Source organism: Pollicipes pollicipes, unplaced genomic scaffold (genome assembly GCF_011947565.3).
Source record: "Pollicipes pollicipes isolate AB1234 unplaced genomic scaffold, Ppol_2.1 Scaffold_6052;HRSCAF=7182_pilon_pilon_pilon, whole genome shotgun sequence".
Lineage (NCBI taxonomy): Eukaryota > Metazoa > Arthropoda > Thecostraca > Pollicipedomorpha > Pollicipedidae > Pollicipes > Pollicipes pollicipes.
The window spans coordinates 3,666,255-3,691,866 of record NW_023596805.1 but is presented as its reverse complement, the minus strand read 5'-3'; the positions used below and the strand labels follow the sequence as shown (position 1 = coordinate 3,691,866).

At 56.2% G+C, this 25,612-nt stretch overlaps 1 protein-coding gene across 1 annotated transcript; it reads right to left on the bottom strand.

The window, feature by feature from the left end:
- Nucleotides 1–346: 346 nt before the first annotated feature.
- On the bottom strand, nucleotides 347–25,088 carry LOC119104700 (uncharacterized). Its single transcript, XM_037228417.1, has 14 exons — nucleotides 25,080–25,088; nucleotides 24,144–24,217; nucleotides 22,629–22,728; nucleotides 22,015–22,047; nucleotides 20,427–20,483; nucleotides 14,862–15,022; nucleotides 7,075–7,281; nucleotides 6,578–6,700; nucleotides 6,343–6,457; nucleotides 5,644–5,752; nucleotides 4,599–4,721; nucleotides 3,997–4,117; nucleotides 3,495–3,593; nucleotides 347–2,570 (listed from the first exon to the last, which is right to left on the bottom strand). Exons 1-14 carry the CDS (start codon nucleotides 25,086–25,088, stop codon nucleotides 2,501–2,503), a joined length of 1,401 nt encoding a protein of 466 aa, XP_037084312.1. The 3' UTR covers nucleotides 347–2,500.
- Between the last annotated feature and the right edge of the window lie 524 nt (nucleotides 25,089–25,612).

Sequence of the window (25,612 nt, the reverse complement as noted above, 5' to 3'; positions counted from 1 at the left end):
CGTGTTTTATTCTACGGTGTCTTCCTCACCAAATGCGAATTAATCATGTTTGTGTGCCAGTATAAATAAGACACGATCTGATAAACGTCGGGGGTATGAGTCAATAGGAAACGGTCCGCTGGTCCGCTGGTCCGCTGGTCTGCTGGTCCGCTACACTGCCCGTTCGCTGGTCAGCTGGTCTGTCGATCTGCCGCTAATCCGCTGGTCTGCTGGTCCGCTGGTCCGCTGGTCCGCTGGTCTGCTGGTCTGCTGGTCTGCCGGTCTGCTGGCCACTCGTCAAAAAATGGGCGGGCCATGACTCCCCACCTCCGTCGTGCTAAGCTCTTTAAAACTGCACATCAGCGGCTGCAAGTTGGGCCTTGTATTTGCAACAGCGCCGCACCGGCATTCGGACGGGGTGGCAGGCGAGGCAGGGCAGGGCAACAGGGCAACAGGGTAAGTGGCTCCTGCGCTTCACACCGCAAAATCCACGCCGTGACGTCACACCGCGACCGCGACGCGGGTTCGTTAGAACAGGTGACGTCACACTGCAGCCCTGACGCAAACTCGTTAGAACTGATGACGTCACGCTGCGACCTAGCATCGGGTTCGCTGGAAGCACTACGGTCACGGCTCTGGACAGGCGCCGGCCGCGTCGAGCGCGGTCGTGGAGCCGGCGTCGCCGCGCGGCGGCTCGCAGCCCCAGGAAGACATCACTGCGGCCGAACTGACGCTCGTTCCTCACACGCTAGCGGAAGACGAAGCGACAGGGCGGGTGTGCGAGCGGACGCACGCGTCGGCGGTCGCGCGGCCGTGCTCGCGCGGGGTGCTCGCGCGGGGTGCACGCGGCTATGACTAGGGGCGTGCGCTCGGTGCGACTGGGGGCGCGTCTTTGGAGGTGACTAGGGGTGCGGCACGGCCGGCATGCGGCTCGCCACCTCGCGCCACGGGCCGCCCGACGGATACGTGCCGGGCACGCGGGTGATCGCGCGCCAGGGGGCCGTGGACCCGAACCATCGAAGAACTGAAGAGCCGGAGTCCTCTCCTCATCTCTCGAGGAGGAGAGAATCTGCGAGTCGCAAAGCGCCGTTTTCACTGTACGCGGCAGATTAGTCAGCGACGTTTGACCAGGACTGCCCGGCAAAACAGCTTAAGTAAAGCCGACTGCGCGCGGCCTGTACACCTGCCGGGAGGAAAGATTCCAGTGCAATGGTTGGATAGCCCGTGCACCCAAAGTGCTGACCTCTTAGCGCAAACCCGTTGCCAGTGTCAGCCGTTACACACTTCACGCTAGCGTATAACGGGGCACACACATACACATACACGCCTAAGAAATTATGCATCTTCCACTACTGCTACGTTGATGTCTTTCTACGACCTGACATAAATTCTCGTAATTCGCGACCTACTACATGTACATCGAGCCTCTAAAAACGACACCCACCGTTCTACGGTATCAATTAACAACTCACATCAACGTTTACAACTAAATAAACGAGCAAAGCCACTCCAGCACCTTGGTGCAAAGATATACCTACGGCGAAACAAACGGCCAAAGTGCTTCCCAACGACCTAAAGGAACAACGCTTTGACCCCGTAAGGCGGTTCACGTCGAAGGAAATCCGTTGGGGCGTGAGCCTGTTAAATATCTAATTCAAGAGGACTTCGTTTACGGGAGCGGTCCTTCTATGTTCTCTTCGCGCAGAATCTCGCAAGTCCAAACGATACCCATAAGCACACTCATACCGTTCACATTTTTCCACGTCAATATATCGGAAAGAAGGCCACCACACAGTGTCACGCGCACACTTGCTATGACGTCATTGGGGTACATTGTGACGTCATGCTTTTCGATCCGTCAATCCGCGAGTTGCCCTGGCAACCATCAAACAGACGGCAGCGGCTCGGCCACCCAACACTCGAACCCTCCACAATCGAGCCCGGGCTACAGCTGTAGATAAGGCCTCGGCGACGAAACAAGGCAGGTACACCAGTGCGTCGACTCGCAGACAGCCCCCAACCTATCCTGTGACGTCACTGGTGTCGGCTGATCGGTGCAAGCGTAGCGCGAGGGCTTTCAACATCCTGGGCGGCATATTCGTCGAGGTCCTGAGGCGACAACCAGCAGCGGCGCTGAACGCTGTCACTTGTGCTTGACCCCATCGACAAAGCACAAAAGCCTCAAGCGGCCTCCTGGCTGTGCAGCTACATAGACGGATTTTCGAAGACGGAGAAACTGGAGGCGACGAGTAGGGTCGCGCCGTTGAAGGCCAACTTTAACGGCGGCATTTAAGCTCCGCCCACGTGGGCTGCGGCGTGAGTGGTGTGGACGGTGTTACGTCCCGCGGCTGAACCGATGCACTTCAGCACATGTTCCAGGCTTCTGCCGGAGGTCACTGGGTCACCGGGTCTCTGGGTCACTAGGTCCCGGGTCACCGGGTCTCTAGGTCACTGGGTCCCGGGTCACCGGTTCCAGCCAACCGGCACGTCCGGCCGACTTCTGACGTCACATCTTCTAACGTCACATCTTCTGCGTGTAGTTGCCGGGGAACGTGCCGAACATTCCCGTGCGCAGATTGGTGCCGACGTACCTACCGGTAGATGGCAGCACGTGTTGGCCTGCGGCACCACCACCGGGCTCGGATGCGGGTGCCGGGGGCGCAGTCAGAATTTTTTTAAGGGGTGGGGGTTGAAGGGGTGGGGGGCGGGTGATGGTTAGTAAGCACTCATCACAAGAGGACCGAGAGAGCCGTCCACTGTGCTGAAGTAAAAAAGCGGGTCTGACGGGAAGCGCCCCTCCCCCTAGCTGCGCCCCTGACGGCTGTCATGTGCGACGCCGAGCGAACTAACCGGGCCTCCCCGCTAGTCCATGACGGATGCAACAGCCCGCCAACATCAGATATTAACGCACTGTGGGTGCTTATCACAAGAAAAAGGCGAGCCAGGAGATGTTTCTGAGTGTCTTTCATGTTTCTTCGTGAGCGTACATAAGGGAAAGACATCTGCAATACACTGCGGAACAGTGGAAGTACTTTGCTTTGCTTTGCTTTGCTCTGCGATCATACAGTGAGTGGGTGCGCAGGAAAGTATAGGGAATGACGGAACAGGGAGAGGTGAGAGAGAACGAGGGAGCGCTAATCGGAGGGAGGGACGGATGGAGGGAAAGAGAGAGGGTTGGAGGAAAGGAGGGATGGGGAAGAAAGGACGGAGGGAGGGATGGAGAGAGGAAGAGAGGGAGGGTTTGAGGGAGAGAGAGAGAGAGAGAGAGAGAGAGAGAGAGAGAGAGAGAGAGAGAGAGAGAGAGAGAGAGAGAGAGAGAGAGAGAGAGAGAGAGAGAGAGAGAGAGAGAGAGAGAGAGAGAGAGAGAGAGAGAGAGAGAGGAGAGAGAGAGAGAGAGAGAGAGAGAGAGAGAGAGAGAGAGAGAGAAGAGAGAGAAGAGGAGAGAGAGAGAGAGAGAGAGAGAGAGAGAGATGAGAGAGAGAGAGAGAGAGAGAGAGAGAGAGAGAGAGACGCACCAGCCGTCCGGACACTGCTCCAGCACGTGGATCAGATCCCCCTCCTCCAGATCCAGCTCATCCTCGTTCTGATGGTCGTATGGGAACAGCACGCGGTACCTGGCCAACGAATGCAATGTCACCCATAGCTCCATTACAAACACGCGGTTCAATCAGCGAACGGGTAGTAGAGCAGTCCATTACACCAGCTAGACGGGATGAAAAGATGCCACCAAGCACATGTCATGATAAACATGAAAAGAGACTAGGCAGCATGGGCAAGGCAATGGTATCCGGCACCAGACCGCACAGATAAGTCGACCCCTGTGAGTCTCTATAACATCACAGCTCACATATGATTAGGGGGAGCAATGCTGTGCGGCATGGGCCGCAGTTAAGACATCCACACACACTGCAGCACACCGAGAACCTGTCACGTCCCACAGCAGGCAGCAGCGGCAGCACCTACACCACCTCGCCACACGGGGGAGCCGTCCCGCCGCAGCGGGGCGGCAGTACGTACGTCAGCGGCTCCTGCTGCACCTCGACCCGCAGCTGGCCCTGGCCGCCACCCCGTGTCGGCATGCCGTCCATCACCAAGCCGTGCGCGGCCGGCGCCCCCACCGGTTTCAGGCGCTGCACACCTGCAGCGGCCGCGGCGACAAGCGTTAGTGCACATCTGCGCCGCTAGGTGACAGGAAAAACGCTTTACTGGTTAGCGCGACCCTCATCGGTCAGTACGTTACATAAAGTAAAATTACGCTGATTATGGATGGTCAGACGCATTGTGCGCGCATACAGCCATAAAGGGGTCAATTTAACTTCAGATGTTCAAATGTAAGACGCAAGATGATCAGTTCCATTTATGATAGTTTTGTTAATAGTCTTCATAGTGTTAGTCTTAAGATTTGCCTGACATATTTAGCATCGTGGATGCAAAAGCCTGATCAAAGAAGTCGATCCTGTTGGTGCCCACAACACGTCAATGCGGTGCAAATGACCCTTCTCATGTTCATCGACTATACCGATAAGACTTTGATATTTATTGAGATTGTACATTATCAGCACTATATCAATATTGAGACTGTCTTCTGTTGGACGGCGTGATCCATCATGGCGGCGTACTGGGTTCGCGCGGTTCGTTGCCCAGCGGCTCCACGTAGCTGATGGGGAAGATTCCAGTGACGTCACCGCGTCGACCCTCGTACCAGTTGTCGTCCACGCGTCGCAGCACAGTCACCACGTCCCCTGCGGGAGGAGGGGGAGGGGGTCAGACTCGGGAGGCAGAACGAGGGCGTGTTGGTGCCAACGAACCGAGGAAAGTGCCGAAACGCGGCACGATGCTAAACGTCACGGGTGGAGGAGTGCCAAGTTGGAGGCACGCCAGCTTGGGGAGTATCAGCCTTGGGAGTTCCAGCTGGGGAAGTGAAAACTTGAGGAGTGGAAACATGGGAGTACTTACTTGAGAGCGTCGACTTGGGAGAAGAAACTTGAGAAGTGAGATCTTTAGGAGCATCCAACTTGGAGAGCACTTGCTTAGGAAGTAATTTGGGAAGTACAAAGCCTGAGAGTGCCAACTTGGGGAGTGCCTGCTTGGGGATATCTCCAGTACCGCTATTATGGCTGCGCACGGACGGCTACTGAACATGACATGGAAAACTGACCATACCTATCGTCATTGTTGGCGGGTCTTAAGATGCCGGCATAAGCAGTAAAGAGCGGCGGCCGATAGCCACGACGCAGTGTCAATATGTCACGTGATGTGACATCAGTTTCAATACGTCACGAGAAGAGGGTACGTCAATATGCCACTTCATTCAGAGATGGTGCCTTTGATCCCGTGTGATGGCATGTAATGACGTGTGATGACGTTCCGTTGATGGCTTTCAGCTCCAGCAACAAAATTCGACGACAAACGTCCCAGTTTGGCTGCACGTGAAGATTTTCGTCAGCCAGTTGTGTGAACAGGGGCGCGTGCAGGCTTTTCTTGCGGGGGCGAACATTTGCAGAAAACAAACTACCCAAGGTGTGTTTATAATGTTCTCAGTGACGTGCCTCACGCCTTAAATACCATAGAAGCGGCCCGGGTCTCCCGTAAGCCCAACTTCTACAAACGCCTCTGTGCGCGGCGTCGCCACCGAGCAGGGCGGCGACGGAGTCGGAACACCACCTTTGTTGAGGGAGAGCTCCATGCTGGTCTGCGCCGTGAATCGATGTCGGGCCCTGACCTGAGGTCGAGGCGTCCATCGCTCCGTCGACCGGGCACGGGGGTCGTTCACCTAGCGGTCAGGCGGTGTTAGTGGCCTGGCATAATATCTTCCGAGCGAGAGGTCCCGGGTTCGATTCTCTGCACGGGAAACTTGTCCCGATCACGTTTTACGTTGCAAGAGGTGACGTTGGCGACCTCGGCAGAATTTCTCGAATTCCTTAATCGCAACTTTTGGCCGTCTCTTAATTTCAGAAAGTCAACAGAATTACAAGTTTATGGTCCCGGCGACTTCACAAATACCTTGACAGCACAAATAACTTAAAATGACAATATCTGACATCCATGGCGGCAATGATATGCCTCTGTTTATCCTGACGGTATCAAGGAGACCAGCGGGTGTAGGTCACGGAAAAGACCGTCAAAAGACCGCCATCACGACAAAATAAAACCACAGTGAGCAAGGCCGGAAACAGCCACCTCACAATGACACGGTCCAGGACGGCACATAACGAAACCCGAGAGCATTGAGACACCGCTACAACCACGTGACTGCACGAGCCTCGTCATTGCCCTCGTTTGCAGGTTAATAATTTGTCACTGCATCTTCAACGCTCCAGAGCACCTTTCACAGTTGAGTGAATCAGGAAGAGCGGCGCTCACCTGTACATAGGTGACGGGGAAGATACCGATGCGGGTGCCCTTCTGGCCTTCGTACCAGTTGGCATCGATCTTCCGCCTGACCCTCACCGTGTCTCCTCGAGACAAGCTTAGCTCCCTGAGGCAGCAGTCAGTCTCGTCAGAAATGGCGGCAATCGTAGCGAAAACAAAGCCAAAAACATTTGAATAGGCCTATCTGGCCACGATGACGTTACAAGTAGGCGTTGCCGTCACTTACCGGTTATTCTGCGCCCTGAACTCATGCAGGACGCTGGCGGTGACGGCCAGCCGCTGATTGTCTATGACGTCATCGTACAGGCGCTCGTACCGATCGAGCGGAATGGGCGACTTTTGGCTCGGTCTGAAAAAAAATCCGATTTGATGGTCACATGTTTGAGTTAAATGGAATAGTCAAACTTTTCTAGGGACTGTACCAGCTAAAGACATTGCGTTTATTTTTGCTGTTAGAGACGTGAGTCGAGGTATTGCCATTCATGCCATACTTGGTCATCAGTCTAGCATAATTCAGCCCTGCCTTTTCGTTTCCGTACGTTATAATAACTCACACTTTCATCCTAAATTAATGGCATGCAGCCCACGAAGAGCCCCGGAGTTAACTGTCTGGCTCACGACGATACGTTCTGCCCTTAGTGTGGCTTTCCTTTACAACAATGGCCAACAGCCCTCCGCACGTGAGGAGCGCACGAGCCACGCGCCACCGGCCCGTCCCCTCACATGAAGTTGTCGCCAGTGTCGCCTGCTCTCCCGGTCTTCGACCTGGCGCTGCTCCTTCTTGCGGCGCGCCTCCTGATAGACGCGTCGCATGGCGTCCTCCTGACGCCGGACGCAGCTCCTGATCCGAGAGTGGCTCCTTTTCCTCCCAGCGCACCGGTGACCGGTAGTGGATATTGACGGCCGCCTCCTGGTACCGCGGACCCTCCACTGACGATGCAAACGGGCGTCAAGTGGGGTGTAGAATGACGCTTGATGGTGTACATGGACATCGAGGGGTGTGGAATGGTCCTTAAGGGTGTGGAAAGGACGTACGTGGGTGTAAACAGGATGTGGACCAGGCAAGAGGTGTAAGTGGGGCGTGCAGGGTTGTTATACCGAGGGTATCGACAGGTACCTGACGACGTCAACAAGACGGCAATAGCGATATGGATCGTAGGGGCCGAGGGTTTTGACACTCTAGGCACAGCTCATTTACAATGCTTCGATCGTGGACCAAGCTCACACCATGGTGTTGCCTGCAACTGGTGCTGAACGTTCATATATGTAACTTAAGTTTTTCTTTCTTCTTCATTTTGTTTTTCTTAGGCAGGCATACACCACTTTAATCCAAACGTCAGAGTCTCACTGAAGCGTAAGCGGCAACCATTAATAATTCGCACACAAACGTGCAACACTGCACATGCGATAGCCAAAAAACCTCACTCGGTAAAGCACACACCAAAACAATACAGCATTCACAATGACGACGTGCACCAAATCTGCAGGCATTGTACAAAGCAGCCAGTTCCCACATATACACTCACCGCCTACCGTTGGTCATCACGGCTTCTTGATGTCACCAACCGCGGTCGCCTGACCGCAGTCAGAACACCTTTCAAGTGTTCCCACCTACCGGACTGTTTCGTCATCCCCAACTGTCCGCCATGACCAGTCTGTCTCTGCAACCTCCTATTACCCCCAGTGACCGGTCTGTCTCTCCACCATCCTCCTACCCCTAGAGACCAGTCTGTCTCTCCACCATCCTCCTACCCCCGGTGACCGGTCTGTCTCTCTACCATCCTCCTACCCCCTGTGACCGGTCTGTCTCTCTACCAGCCTCCTACCCCAGTGACCGGTCCGATCCATCCCTCTGGCCCTCGCCGCGTGCCCTCTGCACTCACCGTGGCCGGTGCGCGGCTCGTGCGGCCGGCTGCAGCAGGGACAGGGCGTGCGGCGCGGAGCCGGCCGCGGCAGCGACCCCGTGCCTGGCGGCGGCGGGTGGCGGCGTGCCCGCGGCCTTGGCAGCGAGCGCCATCCGCTGTCGGGTACATAGCGGCCCACCGGTCTGTGAATCGACCAATCCGTGGCGGCGGCGCCCGACCAGGCGGCGGTGTCGGAGCTCTCCGACGCCGGCACGGGCGTCGACGCCACCACGGAGGCTGTCCTGCAGCTGCCGTCCGTCCTCCCGGAGAAGCTGCTGACCGGGCGGAACTCGTCGCGCAGGGTGGCCGTGGTCTGGCGCCAGACGCGCGCGTAGCCGTCCAGGTCGCCCAGCTCGGGGCTCGAGGTGAACATCTGGCCGATCAGCGAGACCTCTGGCAGTGGCCGGCGAGACTTCGGCTGTGTAGCGGCGCCGCTAGGGGCGCTGGCAGCAACACGCGTCACGGTGCGGATTCGGTGCGGCGGTCCGATGGAACGCTTGACCTCCGTGTCCACGGCCGTGGACGTCGCCGCGTCCACCGTCTTTACCCTCGTTTCCACTGCCGCCACAGCACCGCTGACTCCACGGGCACCACCAGCCACGCCCCCACCGGTCACCTCCGCCCCCACCGACTCCACCACAGCCTCCTTCCGCGGCTTCTCGCCGCTGCCGCGACGGCGCCAACGCCGCCGAATGCTACTGAAGCCCGACAGCAGCATCCGCCGCACTGAGCGCCGCCGTCCAGACGCCGGCAGGTGGCGACACTCCACGTCCACCAGGCTGGCCGCGTCTTCGGGTGCCACGCGCGGCGTCGGCAGCGGCCGCCTGCCTACCTCGCCTTGCTCCCCAAGCAGTGCCGGCGGCGCGCTGGCGCGGTGCTCCGTTTCGCGCGCCGCGCGCCGCGCCGCCGCCGGCGCGTCGCGCCCCACCACCGCCGCCGCGCCGTCCACCCTCGCCTCCGAGACAGCCCGCTCGGGCACGTACTGCGCGGAGGCGGCGAGCGGGCGCTGGTGTCGCAGCCGCGCCGCGCTGGGCAGCGAGCTGAAGCCATCCATTAGCAGCTCGCGCGAGCGCGGCGGCTTCTGCACTGGGTTGGGGAAATGTGGCGAAAGACTGGACGCGGCAACTGTGGTCACGGGGTCGTGTGGGGAGAAGCCCGCTTCGTGCGAAGAGGAATACGGGTCCGCTGAGGAGGAATGCGGGTCTGCCGAGGAGGAATGTGGGTGCGCTGAGGACTCAGGTTTACGTCGCGAGTAGTTGACATCGTGTCGGGGAAGGCTCCTGTCTCGCTGGGGAGAGTCCACGTCGCCTCGGGGTGGGCCAGTCCGCGGGGGCGCGGAGGCGAGTGACGTCATCGTGGAGACGGGTGACGTCATCGGTCGGCCGATGCGCTCCTCTCGCAGCTGCCGCAGCCGCTCCGAACGCAGCACCAGCTGGTGACGCTCCTCTGACGTCATGGAATGCGACGCGCCTTGGTACGTCAAGCCATGAGACCTGACCAGGGGGAGCGTCTTCGACTGAGTCGTCATCGCTCGCGGCGGGGTGGAGTATGACGCTAGCGTCTGTGACGCGGCGGGGTGTGACGTCATCGTCTGTGACGCGCCCGAGTAGCCACCCGGCGGCAGGGGCCGCACCGGCAACACCTCCCGCCTGCCGACCGCCAAGTCCGTCACGTGCACCGCGTACCCGTCCGTGTCGGCCTCGTCCTCCGCCCCAGCTCGCGGCGGCAGGGACGGGCGCCTCCTCCCCGCCGTGGAGGTGCTGCAGCTGGCGGCGCAGGCGGCCCACCTCCGCCTGCGTCAGCGAGCTGGCCGACGAGCAGCGCGACTGCACCTGCGAGCGGGCGCGAGGCGGCGGCGCGGCGAACACTCGGCGCAAGTCCTCCACCGAGCGGCCTCGCAGGCGCAGCGCCACGTCGCCCGTCCACCGGCGCCGCCTCTCGCGGTCCTCCAGCGCCGCGTCGTAGCGCTCGTACACACGCAGCATCTCGAGCAGGGTGCGCGAGTGCGCGCGCGCCGCCTGGCGGCCGGCGTCGGCGGCCGGCACGCCCGCCTCAGCCAGCCGCTGCAGCGCCAGGTAGTGGGGCTTCAGCTGCTGGAAGTGCGCTGATCGGCGGCTGAGGCGCAGCAGGCGCGCGACGGCCTCCTGGTAGCGCCGCGGCTGCGCCTCGGCCAGCGGAGAGAGCAGGGCGTCGCGCAGCGCCGCCAGCTCGCCGGCGAGGTCCGACGGGGCAGGCGAGCGGGCGCGTCGGTCCAGTGAGCCCCAGTAGTGGTCGCCAGAGGGCGCCGTGGCGCCGGCCCGGCCTGGCGAGGGCGGTCGATCGGGGGCGCGCTCCGACCGTTGGAGTCTGCTCTGCCCTCTGGCGCGTGTCGTCGCCGCCGTCCCCTCCCGAAGCGTCGCCGACTCCGCCGTCGGCATGTCCTCAGACGCTGACGTCTTCCTCTCCCCTTCCGCCGTCGCCGATCGGCCACCAGCGGCCCTCCTGGGTGATGCTGTACCGCAGCACAAGACTCGGCGACGTCATGTGCTGGCCACGTGCTAGCGAGCCGGACGCCGAGTGGCTCGGCGGGCTGCGCGACTCTGAGCTCACGTAACCCGTTTCCTCGCTGGCCGAGGTCACGTGACTCAGGTCGTGGCTGTCGGGGCTGGCGTCGTGGGCTGCCGGTGCAGTCACGTGGTTCAGCACTTCGGCTGCAGCGCTGGCGTCTTGAGCGTCCGCTATGGCCACGTGACTAGAGTCGTGGCTGCCGGGGCTGATGTCGCGAGCGGGCGATGAGGTCACATGGCTTGTCAGCGGAAGTTCACCGATGTCCGCCATTTTGTTTGCGCTGGAACCTGACCCTTCAACTTTCCGGCTGATACCGTTGCTCTGTTCGTCCTTCCCTGGATCGCGTTCTGAAATCCCGTCGGAGTGTTCCTCTCCGTTCCCGGCATCTTTCTCCGAATCCGTCTCTTCCACAACGCCCAGACCATCCTTCTGACTATCGGACAGAGCCACCCCGTTATCTGCGTCGTCCTCCGTGTGGACGGGGCCCTCTGCCGTCGGCTTGTCATCCACAGCCGCCCGCGGGGTGGCTACCGGCTTTTTGCCCGTGCTGTGCCTGTCTCCGGCACCGGCCCGGCTGTCGGGGGGTATCGCAGCCCTGCTGAAGCTGGCCGGCGGCTTGCCTGTCACGGACAGCTTGGCCAGGCTGCTGGGCGGACGAAACTGCGCCGCTTCGCTCAACTTCAGCTGCGAGCTGCGCCGACAGATGACAGGAGCGGCGGGCGGCTCAACGGCCGGCCGCGATCGCTTGCGGTACGAGGCGGGTAGGGACCCGGTCTCGGGTGACGTCACTCTCCCGTTTGGTGACGTCACTCTCGCACTGGCTGCCTTCGCTTTAGCGTCGAGCGACGTCACCCCGCCCCCGGGTGACGTCACCCCGCCCCCGGGTGACGTCACCCGGTCCACAGTCGCCACAACCTTCCCACTGGGACGACGCGCGGCCGCCATAGCCTCGGTCACGCCCGCAGCCGACCTGCCAACAGCGAAGCTGCGCGCCTTCTGCAGCGGTGGCGGCCTCGTCAGCCGCTCCACCACCGGCGCCGACGACTTTCGCGAGCCCGCCGCCGTTGGCCGAGGCAGAGACTTGGAACGCACCTTCGGGTTGTTCCAGCCAGCCTCTCGCAGCCGCCGCTGCTCCTCGCTCAGGCTGGCCGGCGGGCGCGACGGTTTTCTCGCCACGCTGTCTCCTCTTGCCGCCGCCTTGACCTTCGTCGCAGCCGCGGGCGGTGTCGGCAGCGCGGGGGCGACCGTGAGCCCGGGCGAGGACGAGGCCGCGGGCTCGTCCGACGTGGCGACGGCTCGCCCCTCCCGCGTCACGCCACGCTGGGTTGACCCTGACCCCTCCGCCCGCGCCTTGCCCTGGTCCCGCAGCAGGAAGGCGCTGCCCGTGACTGCACGGCGGTCGGCCAGTCGGGTTCGCTCGCGGCTCGTTCTCGGCAGGGTAGATGGCGCTGGCGTCGTCTTCTCCCGCCCTGGCGGGAATTCACGCGTCGCCCGGCCGGCGGCGGGCTGCTTGTGCTGCGGCGCTGGCGCGGCTGTCGTCTCACCGGCGCGCCTAAGCAGTCTCTCGCGCGCGTCCGGCGCCGGCGGCGGCTTCTCCGCGGCGCCGCGGGCGGCGACAGTGGCGCCCTCGCGGCGGGGGCGCTCCAGACTCCGCGTCATTGCATCCGGCCGCCGCTGCTGGCGCCACTGGGCCAGTGCCGGGGTCCAGCGGGACTGGAGCCGACGCGGTGGCGGCGGCGGCGCGGGCGCGGCCGTGGGGCGGGGGCGGGGGCGGGGCCCGGGCGCGAGGCGGGGTTACTGTGCGTAGGCGGGTCCCTGAGGGGAGAAGAGGGCTCGGCGGGTACGGACTCTGGTGCGGACTCCGAGCCGTGCGGCCTGCGCACCCCGTCAGTGAGGGTCTGACGAGGGCGAGACTCGAACTCGGACTCGCCGCCCGCTGGACTCCAACCGGCGCCGCCGGTGACGTCAGAGTCAGTGGTGACGTCAGAGTCTGCAACGAGCCCGCCGTGGCGGCGATAAGCCAATGCAGCGACATCTAATGACAAATGTATGAAATAAACATGTATGAGCCCGCAACTAAACAAAACAAAACATGCGTCGTTCAACGCTGCGACAAATAAAAAGAATTATGGAGCAGAGAAGGTCATTATGATGGCGTCAGCACGGTCGAGGGACCCCCGTTGTGGGCGAGGGGTTCATGTTGCATTTTATTTTAGATCGACTACATGAGGTGTTTATTCTGCCCCACGTCTTGCTTTGGCAACACCAAAAAGCGTGTGCTGTATTTTGCAAGACGTACGAAAGCAAACAGCCAAATTACGTCGGCAAAACTTACATAGGAGTAACGGGATGTTCGCATAATTTTAACTAGTAAGCTGAATTCTTCTCGGAAGCGATGCAAAAACTGCGATGCCTTTTGCTACAAAAGGTTTTTTAAATGTGGTTTGCGAGGGTAAAAAATAAATACAGATGGAGCTCTTATTTTTCCATGCAACATTTCATGTCTTGAATAAATCTTGGTTATGACATCACTAAAACCTTAGCAATGCTTGCGCGGACAATTTCAGACTACCTTAACATAAGCCACAATAAGGAAATGCCTCCTGGATGTGGGAAAAGGACCGCTGGTTCAGCCACCACCACCTTCCGTGCTCCCCACTACATCAGCCGTTCCACGCGACCCGCCAAGTCCAGCGGCGGGGCCTCAGGGGGTGGTGCATGCCGGTCACGTGACCGTGCAAGCGGCGGGCGGTGCATGTCACGCGACGGCGGAGAACTGGAGAGCGACCATGGCGACGGCGCGGTCGCCGAGCAACGCATGCGCAGTGACGTCAGAAGAGCCTTCGCCATTTTCAGTCTGCTTCCTGACGCGTCCACAAGGCGTGCGGAGGTTCTGTTCCCCCTCCGTCCGGGGCAGCATCCGCAAACATTTTCAACAGCCGACCGTCAACACCTTCAAGCCGCCGCCAGCAGCGCAGAAGTCCAGGCGCGTGCCATGGGCGTGGCTTCCTACGAGCCCGGGCTGTGATTGGCCGTTGCTCCTCACAGACTCCCAATCCGTCAGCCCAGTTGTTCATCGCCATGCGGTGCCGGAGACCGCGATTCGTGCGTTGGAAACGGGTGCGAACGTGTCTAGCGACCCAAGGACCAGCGTCCGCGACTTGCAGTCGCTGCGGTGTCTTACCTTGATGCGAGGTGGGGAGAAAGGAGAGAGAGGGCGCGGCAGTGGATTGCCGCTCTCGCCACTCACCGTGCAGCCTCCACCGTGACAGGATGTGACCTGACGTGACCTGTGACCCGGGCCGGGTCACCAGTGTCGACCATTGAGGCATCAGCAATTAGCTAGTTCGTTAGACCATCACCAGCGATATGAAGCGGCATGCATATATCTATCCACGAGCAGGCAGTCAAATGTTTGGGCGTTCGGTGAAAAAGCGGGTGTGCTCGGTGGGAGAAGGCCGAGGGAACCTATGGTGATTCAGTTAGAATTCAGTTAAGGGTTTTTTTTTGGAAAAGGTAGGCCTACACGCAGTCGGGTTAGAATTCAAGCCTGTATTCTGGGAGGACTGTTGGAAAAACCACAACACAACAGTCATCCACTGAACACAGAGCATTCATAAAAGCAGCTAAACTGGGTTATGAGAATTAATCATCACTCCACGTCAGATCGTGATGTCCAGACGCCGATCCGTGGTGCTCAAACTTTGAAAAACCAGATCCCTCCGGTGGTTTCCAAACTCCGTCCTTCTTTTAAAGATTCGGCTACAGCATAACTGTTCGAAGAATGCACCACGTTGCTACAATGGCTAATGCCGAAAACAAGAGATGCGCTTGATTGAAGCGAAAATAGTGCGTTACCAAAAAGCAGAGCAGAGCATACCAAAAAGCAAGCGTAGGTTATCCTTGCTCGCAGTACTCCCCGCACTTTTGCTGAGTCCGTTAGCCCACGTTTCGTGTCTGGGCACCGCGATTTGACCAAGCTTTGGCCGCAGGAACAAAGCCGCCCCGACAAACACCCGGGACACTGACCCCAGCTGACCCCGGCTGACCCCAGCTGACCTTTGGGCCGTTCCGGGGCCGGCTTCCTTAGGCCCGTCAAAGGCACGTCGCCGCCGCGCTGGATCTGGTGGTAGTACGAGCGCTGCTCGCCAGATGTCAGCACAGGCGGCTCGTTCCGGTGGTATACCAGCGTCGAGTCGGATTCGTAGCCGTCCAAAACGCTGCAACCCGAGCGAGATCAGAGTGCAGTGAGGTCATAAGTTGGGACGTGCGGGGGTTAATATGAAGCGTGGTAAATGCAAACGAGGGACGCGCGCGTATGCTTACAACGTACGTGGACGCATGGCGAGGTAGATACCTGAGAAAACGTGACAATGGCAAGACAGAACTGAACGAATACCAAAAATGAGAAGCGAAAAAATGCCATAACAAGACACAAGCCATGAAGGTTGTGGGGCGACTCCAACCCATTAAGGTATTGCCTGTTATCCCGTCATTTCTCGGCCTTTGAGGTCATCGTCAGGTGGGTGGATGGTGACGTGGTTGACATACGAAGCCAAGTGACATTGCACATTCGACGTCAGACCGAATTACCAGCAAGGTAGTAGTCAACCATAACATGGGCCTGTTAACGACACGCCGGGAGCACCACAAAAAAATGTAACTTTTGTCGCTGAAATACCACATTCGCTAGCTACCCGTTCATCAATTTCGTGCGCTGCCCTCAAATATGCCGATGCTATCGTGTGTGGCATTTGATAAACCCGCACGCACACGCTGAGGTGGGACAAGCATGCTTGGTTGTATGTTGTGCCGCACCTGACACGCCGGACGAGGGGTTGCATCGGTGTGAACATCACCCGAGGAACAGGCACACACCACACACCGAATGGGTGCGCGGCCGCGCGTGTCACTGTGCTCAAGTAAGAAACAACTCACTTTGGAAATGCTCAGACTTCTGCACGTGAAACGGCGCACCGCCTATGGCCCACGCTGTCCATCATACGTGGGTGGCAGAAGTTGGGGATGTTGGGGACGGATCCTGGGGATGATGACGGCTACCCCAGCACTCTTGCACGAGGGGAGGACGGAAGCTAGAATCATCACCTCGACCCCAATTAATCGGCCTCACATGCTGAGGCCGCCCTACACAGAGGACTGGACAGCTAGGACACAGCACCAGGGAAACGCAACCCAGTACGGGAGTACCTGTTCATGTACGGATACACGTCAGATTTCTGGCTCTGCGTTACTGTGCGGCGCTCCTGCGCCTCTACGCCACTGTCCGCCTCCGATGCACCACTTTAAAGCGGCAAGAAACAGTCACTCAGGACATGTTGGATGAGTGGTTATCAGGTGTCTTGGATTAAATCTTGGCCATTTTATATCTTGGCCATTTGTATCTATTATATTTTATATAATAGATGTAATTATATATAGATTATATCTTGGCCATTTCGGAACGTTACGTAGAAGGCAAAGGCCCATGATATCAGCTCCAATGTCGTCATCGAAGTGAGTGAAGGCTGTTATGAAATTAAATGAGCTCAAGCAACGCAATAATCGTTATCACATTCGCACAAAAGGGTGTACAGCGGGATCAAGGTCTACTGAAAAGCAATATTCAAACTAACGCATTAAAAGCAAGCGTATGAAGTAAGACAAAACCAGAGCAATCGCTACGATGAACACATTCTTTGAAAAACGAGGCGTCCGAATATGGTCCGGATAAGGTCCAGATATGACCTGGATATAGTCCAACTATTGTGCGAATATGGTTCGGATATGGTCCGGATATGGTCCAGCTATGCTCACCGCCTACTTACTGCAATCAAATGCCGTACACGACACGCATCATTCCCACCCATACTTTTCAAATAACAATGATGCATATGCTAAGCCAGTTTAACTAGTATGATTTCGCTGAAAGATGATAGTCCATAGACTTAAACCAAAAAGGATGCGCCAGTCAGTGCGATGCTTGGAAATATTCTCTACGGCTGCTCGAGTGAAGCCAGGTAATCTTTCTCAAATTTGTCCACATTTTTCAAGTTTTCTACATTGTTCTACATAAGATATGAAAGGCTAGACTACCGCATAGCTCCCAGTAATTTCGCTGCCGTATGGAAGGGGGTTCAGAATGGAAATAAGTTGCATGATCAGAAGACATAAGTCATGTGCACGTGAAACGGGGTTCTCTTCCTGAGCAACTACTATGTGAGGTGTAGTGCTTGAGTCAACTTTTCAAAATTTGGCGATCATTGAGTCATCTACCTCAAGGGAGTTTCAATGGGTCCAGGCAAATCCTAAACATCGTAGGTCCCCAAAAAGGAACGGGAGGTGCAATCCCATCTAAAATGATGTCCATCGCTGAAGGTAAAACTGTGCTTCGAGTGACCGGATTTGGAGGGACAAACACCCGTTTTGATAAAGTGAGGGACAATGTTCCCAGCTCCTTTCACCCTCTTCGGTGGTAGCACCATGGAAGTTAGTGCATGGCACCGTACTCGACGAGAACACATGTGACCGGACATCAAAAAGATCTTCCAACAAATTAACCACGCATGGTGCATTGAAGGAAGCTCCAAAACTCCCGCAGACTTTTCGCAAGCGTACTGCAACCTTTCACAAAAAACCTTCTGTGAGCTGCCGAGAGCTACGTTGGCGTTCCGTAAGCAACCGAGAGCTACGTTGGTGTTCTGTGAGCTGCCGAGAGCTACGTTGGTGTTCCGTGAGCTGCCGAGAGCTACGTTGCGTTCCGTGAGTTGCCCGAGACCTACGTTGGCATTCCGTGAGCCGCCGAGAGCTAAGCTGGCGTTTCTGTGAGCTGCCAAGAGCTACGTTGGCGTTCGTGAGCTGCCGAAAGCGAGGTTGGCGTTCGTGAGCTGCCAGAAAGCGAGGTTGGCGTTTCGTGAGCTGCCGAAAGCGACGTTGGCGTTCCGTGAGCTGCCAAGAGCTACCGTTGGCGTTCCGTGAGCTGCCCGAGACCTACGTTGGCATTCCGTGGAGCCGCCGAGAGCTAAGCTGGCGTTCCGTGAGCTGCCAGAGCTACGTTGGCGTTTCGTGAGCTGCCCGAAAGCGACGTTGGCGTTTCGTGAGCCGCCGAAGCTACGTTGGCGTTTTGTGAGCCGCCGAGAGCTAACATTGGCATTCCGTGAGCTGCCAAGGGCTACATTGACGTTTCGTGAGCTGCCGAGAGCGACGTTGGCATATCTGCCACGTACCGTCGGGCGAAAGAGTCGTCCGGCGGCGAGTAGGACCGGTTCGCCGCCTGGAGCCCAGAGCGGCGCGTTAGACACACAGGTGCACCGACACACAGGCGACGTCGCGGTCACCAGCGCGGTCCAACGGACCAACGGTCCAACGGGCCAACGGACCAACGGGTCAACGGACCAACGGACCAAAGGACTAACGGACCAACGGACCAACGGACCAACGGGCCAGAGGACCAGCGCGGCCCAGACGAAGGTTCCGGGGGCGCTGATGGTGGTCCATCGGTCCGTGATCGTGAGGTCTCGGGTTCGCAACCCCCTTGTGCCACACGTTAACGGCCATGCGAAGACAGATGTTGTGATATTTTGGGATGTCTGCAGCCGCCACGGAGGTACGCGCCAACACACAGTAAGGACATTTTTGGAATAGCTGGCCCGAGGAACGTTAGAAAATATGTACGGTAGATAATGTGCACGGTAAAAAATCCACTAGTTGCGGTAATAAACAGCTGCGGACGTTAGCAAAGACGTACAGTGGGTAAAGGCGAGAACGATAGCCTATTTCGACGAGGTCAAAACTCTGGGCGTAGGTCTCAGATGTTGATGTCGGTGTGCGGATCTGACTGGCGAGGTCGGTCTGACGTACACAACAATACATTGACAATATGTCACCTGACACTGTCGCTTTGTCACATCGACACTCTGCCACCCAGAATCGTGTCGATATTGTCATCCACGCGGTGGACGTCAGTACACAGATCTGTTGTGAAGAGGGCTGTACAAGTGTCGATTAACTCCGTTGTCTAAGCGCATAAGCATAAACAAAGAATACCAGTGTCAAGAGAGGACAAAGTTCGCATATGAAGCGTGACTAAAAATAATAGGAAAGTACATGCCTTTGCAGCATCGACCATCGGGAAGGAGCACGATTAAGGTAATTGCATGTTTAATTGTCGTTTTCGTCACAGTCAGGTGGTGTTACCTTCGACTCGGTTTTGTCCAAGGCTTCTTCCTGACGGGCATGGCAGCAGAACAAAGACAACACACGATCAGAGGACGAACAGTGGGCATGCCCGCAGGCAGTGGTCATCAAATCAACGGCAGTGGTCATCAAATCAACGGCAGTGGTCATCAAATCAACGCAGCAGTTGTAACGATCAGCACTGCCCCACAAGAAGATGGTATGGTTAATAAAGCAATGAAGCGTCAAATACCATGTTACAAAACATTGCGTCAATCAGGCAGATAATATCGATTTGGTTGACAATCCGATTAGAGGGAAAGTGCCAACGTTGAAGACGAAATTTATATGCAATCGTTCGTGTATGAGCAGGGGGTAATTCGACATGCAGAGCAAGTTCCTCAAATTTGCCTTCAGTTTGCTTTGCCAATTTACTCCCATTTGCAACAGGGATTCTTTTTGTTTTTTTATCACACGCACTTTTGAACACTTCAAGCATGTTTTGCTCGGCAATATCTACTTCGGTCTTATCCACCAGCGACCAAAGTATTTTGAGCGTTGAGCTTTATGGCGAAATTCCTGTGGTCATAACACGCATGATCGGAACAAAAAACAACCTCATTCATTTCTTGCCAGTTCAACGGAATCTTTAAAACAAAGCCCGGTGAGTAGCGCCAAAGCTTGGCCGCAGGCACACGGCCCAATTGGCTCAGGTCTCTCAAATTCATATTCTGCGATTGGTTATCGTCGAGGCAGCGCCGTTGGTGGCCACACTTGAAGTGATATTGTGCTGTTTACAGCCTTGATTGACTTTTTGGACGTGAAATTCTTTAAGGATGATTCGTTTTTCCCCTGTTTTGGGTGAAGCGGGTGTATATTTTAACGTCGTGAACAGAGATCACCATCCCGACACAACCATTGCCCCAGTTGTGTTTTGTGACGGTCTTTTAGTGTGGCACTGTTCTCTCAAGTATATGGCGTTATTATTGTCAGGGAGGTGGCACTGATCGCCCGAGCACATGCATCAACCGTTGGCAGCGAACAGTGGATGTCGTTAGAAAAGCCGTAAGTGCACTTTACAGTCTCCTTTGGCTAAAAACTTCACGGCGTTCTTTTGCACGAAAATCGGTGGAAACGAAAAAAACAGCAAACAGTTTACATACGCTAGCAAAAATAACTTCTTGTGTTTATAATCGCCGCTATAAAAAAAGAAGTCGCAAAATCCATCTTCAACACAAAATCGTGGAAAAGTTGAAAAAGTGATCAACACGGCAAAAACATCAAAAAATCGCAGGCGAACGCATCGAGCACCAAATGTCTGTTCACGACCGGAGCACAGCATAATCCCGAGTGAGAACCACAAGCGAAGCGAGCCCAGGAGTGCCACGAGCGCGCGGGAGTTAGGGCGTCCGCAGCCATGCGTCTTCACTCTCTCACTCCCGAGACACTCACACTTCTCACGCCCCGCAGAGGTCGCTCCAGCTTGATGTGAGAGTGATCCTCCAGGAACTGCCGGGCGACACCAGCGAGAGGCCACGCACACTTAGTGACGTAACATGTCGCCGTACGCTTGGATGCCTAGACAACGCTTAGATTCGAGACCGATTCCGCGCAGTCAGATGCAGGCTATTCAGCGGTCCGAAAATGTCGTACGCTTCGTAACGCGGCGCACAGAGGGTGTGTTATCATTCATCGCCAGCCGAGCAAGGAAAGCCGCACACGCATAAGACGACGCACTCTTACACAAACTGCATACACCATAATCCATTGATATACCAACAAGAAAACGCTTTAAATAAGTATACTCGTACACGTCTTCAGGTTGGCTAGATGTCAGAAATATGACTGAGCATGTCCTGACCGATCCGAACATGTCCTGACAGAACTAGAGCGTAACGCGCCACCGTCACGCCCGCAGAAGCAAAGTTCTGTTTGATTGCATCTGACTGTGCAGTCTTGTTCAATAGCTTACATGCACAAACCACCACATTAAATTGTTTATGGAAACACACATTCATTTATAAGAGCACTTTAACTAGTTCACATAAGTGGAATAGCCGTTGGCCACGAGTGAGCTGAGAGTGGGTTCACATGAACGGAGATTAGCACTATTACGAACAACCAAATCACTGACCAACACAGAGAATATCAAACAATCGACATATATGTTACAAAAGTGCATCACCTGTCTACATTGCATTAGCAGAACAACGATTTTTTCAGCAACAAAGCATGGAAAAAAGCAAACCATCTTGATATGCCCTGGATGCCCCAGAGGCATGTGCTGCCTGCGCAACTATGTACTAAACAGTTCCTCAGACATGCGAAGAAAAAAAAGCTGGGAAAGTAAATACATAATGAGGGTATGTGTCGCTTAAGCGATATGTAGCAGCATATATGTATATTACATGTTTGGTTATATAGTATACATGCACATATATAATATATACGTATATATATGCATATATAGCATGTAATATATATATATATATAATATATATATATATATATATATATACACATGGAAATTGTTTGGCATCATGTTATCTGGCTCAGGATGTTTCAAGATGTCTCCTGTATGCCGTTTCTCATTCATTAGGGTGGTTAATATACCAAATCTTGAAGCCAGGATCACCATGCAGTCTGAACCAAAGCATGCGAAGCACGCTTCTATGAAAACGAATTGCGTTTTGGAAGCGGATGCAACACAGCTAGCGGGGATACTCTGTGTTAAATGGCTATGCACTGTTGTGTCCTTCCGACGTGCACAAAACAAGCCAAAGCGAATATTTACAATTTTCACAAATAGCGTGGCAAATAAACGTTGGCTCATCCTGCGCCGTCTCCCACAAAAAAAATGACGCTTCAAATCGCATCTTACCCGGAAAGTATGTGTGTGCAGCACGTGCATGCGTGACACGTCACATAAAAACACAACCCTTACGATGTCCAATAAACCAAAAGCGTTAATCGTGGCGTAAGCCAACGAACCAAAAATGCAGTGTTAATGATATGCATAGTGCCCAACATGTAGTCGTACCTTATCAAAATAGCCCATGACCTCTTCCCAGTACTGGAAACAGTCCGCCGCTATCAGACGCGCCACAGGCTAACCCTCTACGACACGGGTCTGTAAATTCCACTGCCCTGCGTTGGAGGTGTTCTGATGGCGCCAGTTCTAGGCCACAGCGATGGCTACCAATGTGAAGAATGCGACACTTTGGGGACGTAACGGTTATAAATATAGCTTAATTTCCTGTAATTTCTTTAACTTCAAATTCTCAGTATGTGTGGCGGCAATACCATGCTGGTGTCGAAAGTCATCTTTTTCCATCCACACCCGTGTCACACATCATGCCAGCAGCGGAAATGTTCAGCATTACAATTCGACACAAGGACTCATTAACTGTGAGCAGCCTGCGACGCGTGGCCCACAAACTAACTTTAGATCAGCATAGGTCATAGGGGCCCCAGATGGGTCACCCACGAGCGTCATCTAGGCTCTGCCGAAATCAGGGAGCCATTTGAAGCAGCAGAAGGTCTTATGGAGTCACTTCAACTGAGGACCCAATCCTGGCATACGCACAGCTAATGTCTGCTGACCCCGGCTGATCCCGACAGCTCAGACACGACCCCAGCTGACCCGGAGCTGACCTTTGCCGCCTCCTGCTCAGCCAGGGATGACTTGCCGGGGGTGTAGTTCTCAATCCGGCCTGGTTGGCCGCGGTACCGCTCCACACGCCGAGCCTGCCACCTAGTGGCGGAAAAACGAACACCAAGCCTTAGAGCCGACGGCAGATGGCTGATCCCAGCATCGGTCAGTGCGCCGACCGTGCCATCTAGTGGGACGGAGCGCGATGAAAATGACGCCAGTCACTCAGCTAAGGCGAACTCCGAGAGTGCTTAATCTACTCAATAAGCACGGATCAACGAACGGATCATCAAACATAAAACAAGTATCTGTGGTGAGAAGAACAACAGTATTCACACCACACATGCATGTTAATTGAGCAATGTACAAGCATCGTACATGGTTTGGGCTGACAATGGAAGGGAAGTAAAGATATATAGAAGTACTGGGCTTTCACCTGGGATTGGGTTCGTCGTCTTCGTAGATCAGTTCAGGTTCGCTTGAGTAGCCACCTAAGCCGTACTGGGACCGTGCTACAGAAAAGACGCGCGCAAATCAGCTCAGCCAATCAGGGTATAAGGAGTGACGTCACAGTGGGCCCCATCAGTAACAAGCTGACACTGTGGCGCTTTTTGGGCGCAGTGGCCACTCAAATGCAAGGTCCGATATAGGGTAGGGAAAACAATGAATCTGGGTCTTGAAACACGACAAAAATGAGTACTAGTCTAAGACGCCGTGTAGAGATAGTGGCTTGGGCTAGGGACACATCTGCATGTGAGCAGAATGGATCTACCTTGCGGGGCTGTGCCTATGGAGGTTATCGTTACACTCTCGCGTACCAGTCCTGTTGATTTTCTCCTTCTCCTCAGCCGTCTGAAAGCAGTTGATTTACTCGTTGGATACATCATATATATCCCAGTGGCTTGAAAGGCTTGTGTTATTTTTACAAAAAGGGAGCGCTGCGCACGTCGTGTTCCGTTTTTTATGTAGCGGCCTGCGACCTGTACTGGTCACATCAACGCTCAGGGACCATGTCGCAAACCGGGACTGGAGCATGGGGGGACCCACTTGGGAGTCCAATAACGATATCCACTCAGTCATTAAAACCCCCAGGAATAACTTCTTACTCCTACCCGCACCCATCCCGCACCCATACCCTTCATTCCCCCGCTTTGCAGCACCCACCCAACCTGTTACCACCCACTTAATGAGGTAGCAGGTGTGGCTAGATATGGTTGCCCGAATATTACGTGCGACGATGCGCACATTGTACGCACCGTCTCTGTCATGATTCTGAATGTGTGTGATGTGCTTTGCGAATCAATTGAAAAACCTGTTACCCAGTTAAGATGAGTACCCCTGGCTTTACACAAGCTGCGCAGTACTCAGCGGAGCGCAGCGCAAGGACGAGGCGGGACGCTCACACTGCGGAGCGCAGCGCGAAGGCGGTCGGGACACTTACACTGCGGAGGGCAGCGCGAAGGCGGTCGGGACACTTACGCTGCGGAGGGCAGCGCAAAGGCGGTCGGGACACTTACACTGCGGAGGGCAGCGCGAAGGCGGCGGGACACTTACACTGCGGAGGCAGCGCGAAGACGGGCAGACACTTACACTGCGGAGGGCAGCGCGAAGGCGGGCAGACACTTACACTGCGGAGGCAGCGCGAAGGCGGGCAGGACACTTACACACTGCGGAGGGCAGCGCGAAGGGGGCAGGACACTTACACGCGGAGCGCCGCGAACGGGCAGGACACTTACACTGCGGAGGGCAGCGCGAAGGCGGGCAGGACACTTACACTGCGGGGCAGCGCGAAAGCGGGCACGACACTTACACTGCGGAGGGCAGTGCGAAGGCGGGGCGGAAACACTTACACTGCGGAGGGCAAGCGCGAAGACGGTCGGGAACACTTACACTGCGGAGGGCAGCGCGAAGGCAGGCAGGACACTTACACTGCGGAGCGCCAGCGCGAAGACGGGCAGGACACTTACACTGCGGAGGGCCACGGGGCATTCCTCCCTGGATCGTCGGCCCCCACGCCCTCAACCTCCTTCACGGGGGGAGGGGCGAACGCTGCGCGGGATGTCTGTCTGGCGGACAGAGACGCGGCGTCCGTTACCTTTGGACAATCGCAAGGATTGACAGACACGGCTGGACGGGGCTCTGATGGATGATGATAACGGAAGGTGGGGTCTTGTGGCAACTTGGGCTTTCATGCAGAATTGTGTTCCAAAGTAAGGGAAGAGAGAGGGTGAGAGAGGTAGGGAGAGGAAAGAAGACAGAGAGAGAGATGAAGAGAGGAAAGAGAGATAGGAGAGGGGAGAGAGAGAGAGAAGTAGGAGTAGGAGATGGATAGAGAAGAAAGAGGGGAGAGAGAGAGAGAGCTGAATTGGGTTCTTAAGCTTTGTCGCATATATGCCACGCTGGCATTTTGCTTGTTTATGTCCGAAGGCACCATTGCTGTCACCAATACCCACGGATACCATTTTGTCACAAATACCACACTCAAACTGAATCGAACATTGTCTCCACTGACATTGACCCCTACATCGGCAGTGAGCAGCCCTCACAGTGACGGCGACATCCTCCTAAAGCCCTTCCCTTACCCTCGATTATTCTACAACCCTGACCCATCCCTGATATCTGCCTCTCCTAACAACGGCTGCACTCATACCCAGCACAGCCCTTACCCCAGCGCTTCCCTTCCTATAGCAGTCTTAATCCGGAACCCTCTCCAAACCCCGAGCCGATACCCAGACCCACCAGATCCCTCTCCAATCCCCACCGCGCCTGCTTTTCTCCCTGCGCGTCCCCTCTTCCCTCTCCCCCGCCCCGCCCTTCCCCTAACTTTTCATCGTCCCTGCGGAAACCGGCGTGATACAACACTGATACAGAGCGTTCTTCTGCCGCTGAGGTACCGGGCTCCTTGGTCTGACGTGACCCTTTCCTCCCCTCCCCTGACCTCTCCCTCTCCCTTCCCCTCCCCTGACCTCTCCCTCTCCTCCCCTCC

What these genes read in the sequence shown, in the direction of transcription:
- LOC119104700 (XM_037228417.1), bottom strand. An exon ending in TTCGCGCTGCCCTCCGCAGT is followed by an intron (nt 22,729 to 24,143) that starts GTAAGTGTCCCG and finishes TTCCGCCACTAG; the next exon opens with GTGGCAGGCTCGGCGTGTGG. An exon ending in CAACGAACCGCGCGAACCCA is followed by an intron (nt 4,118 to 4,598) that starts GTACGCCGCCAT and finishes CGGCCGCTGCAG; the next exon opens with GTGTGCAGCGCCTGAAACCG.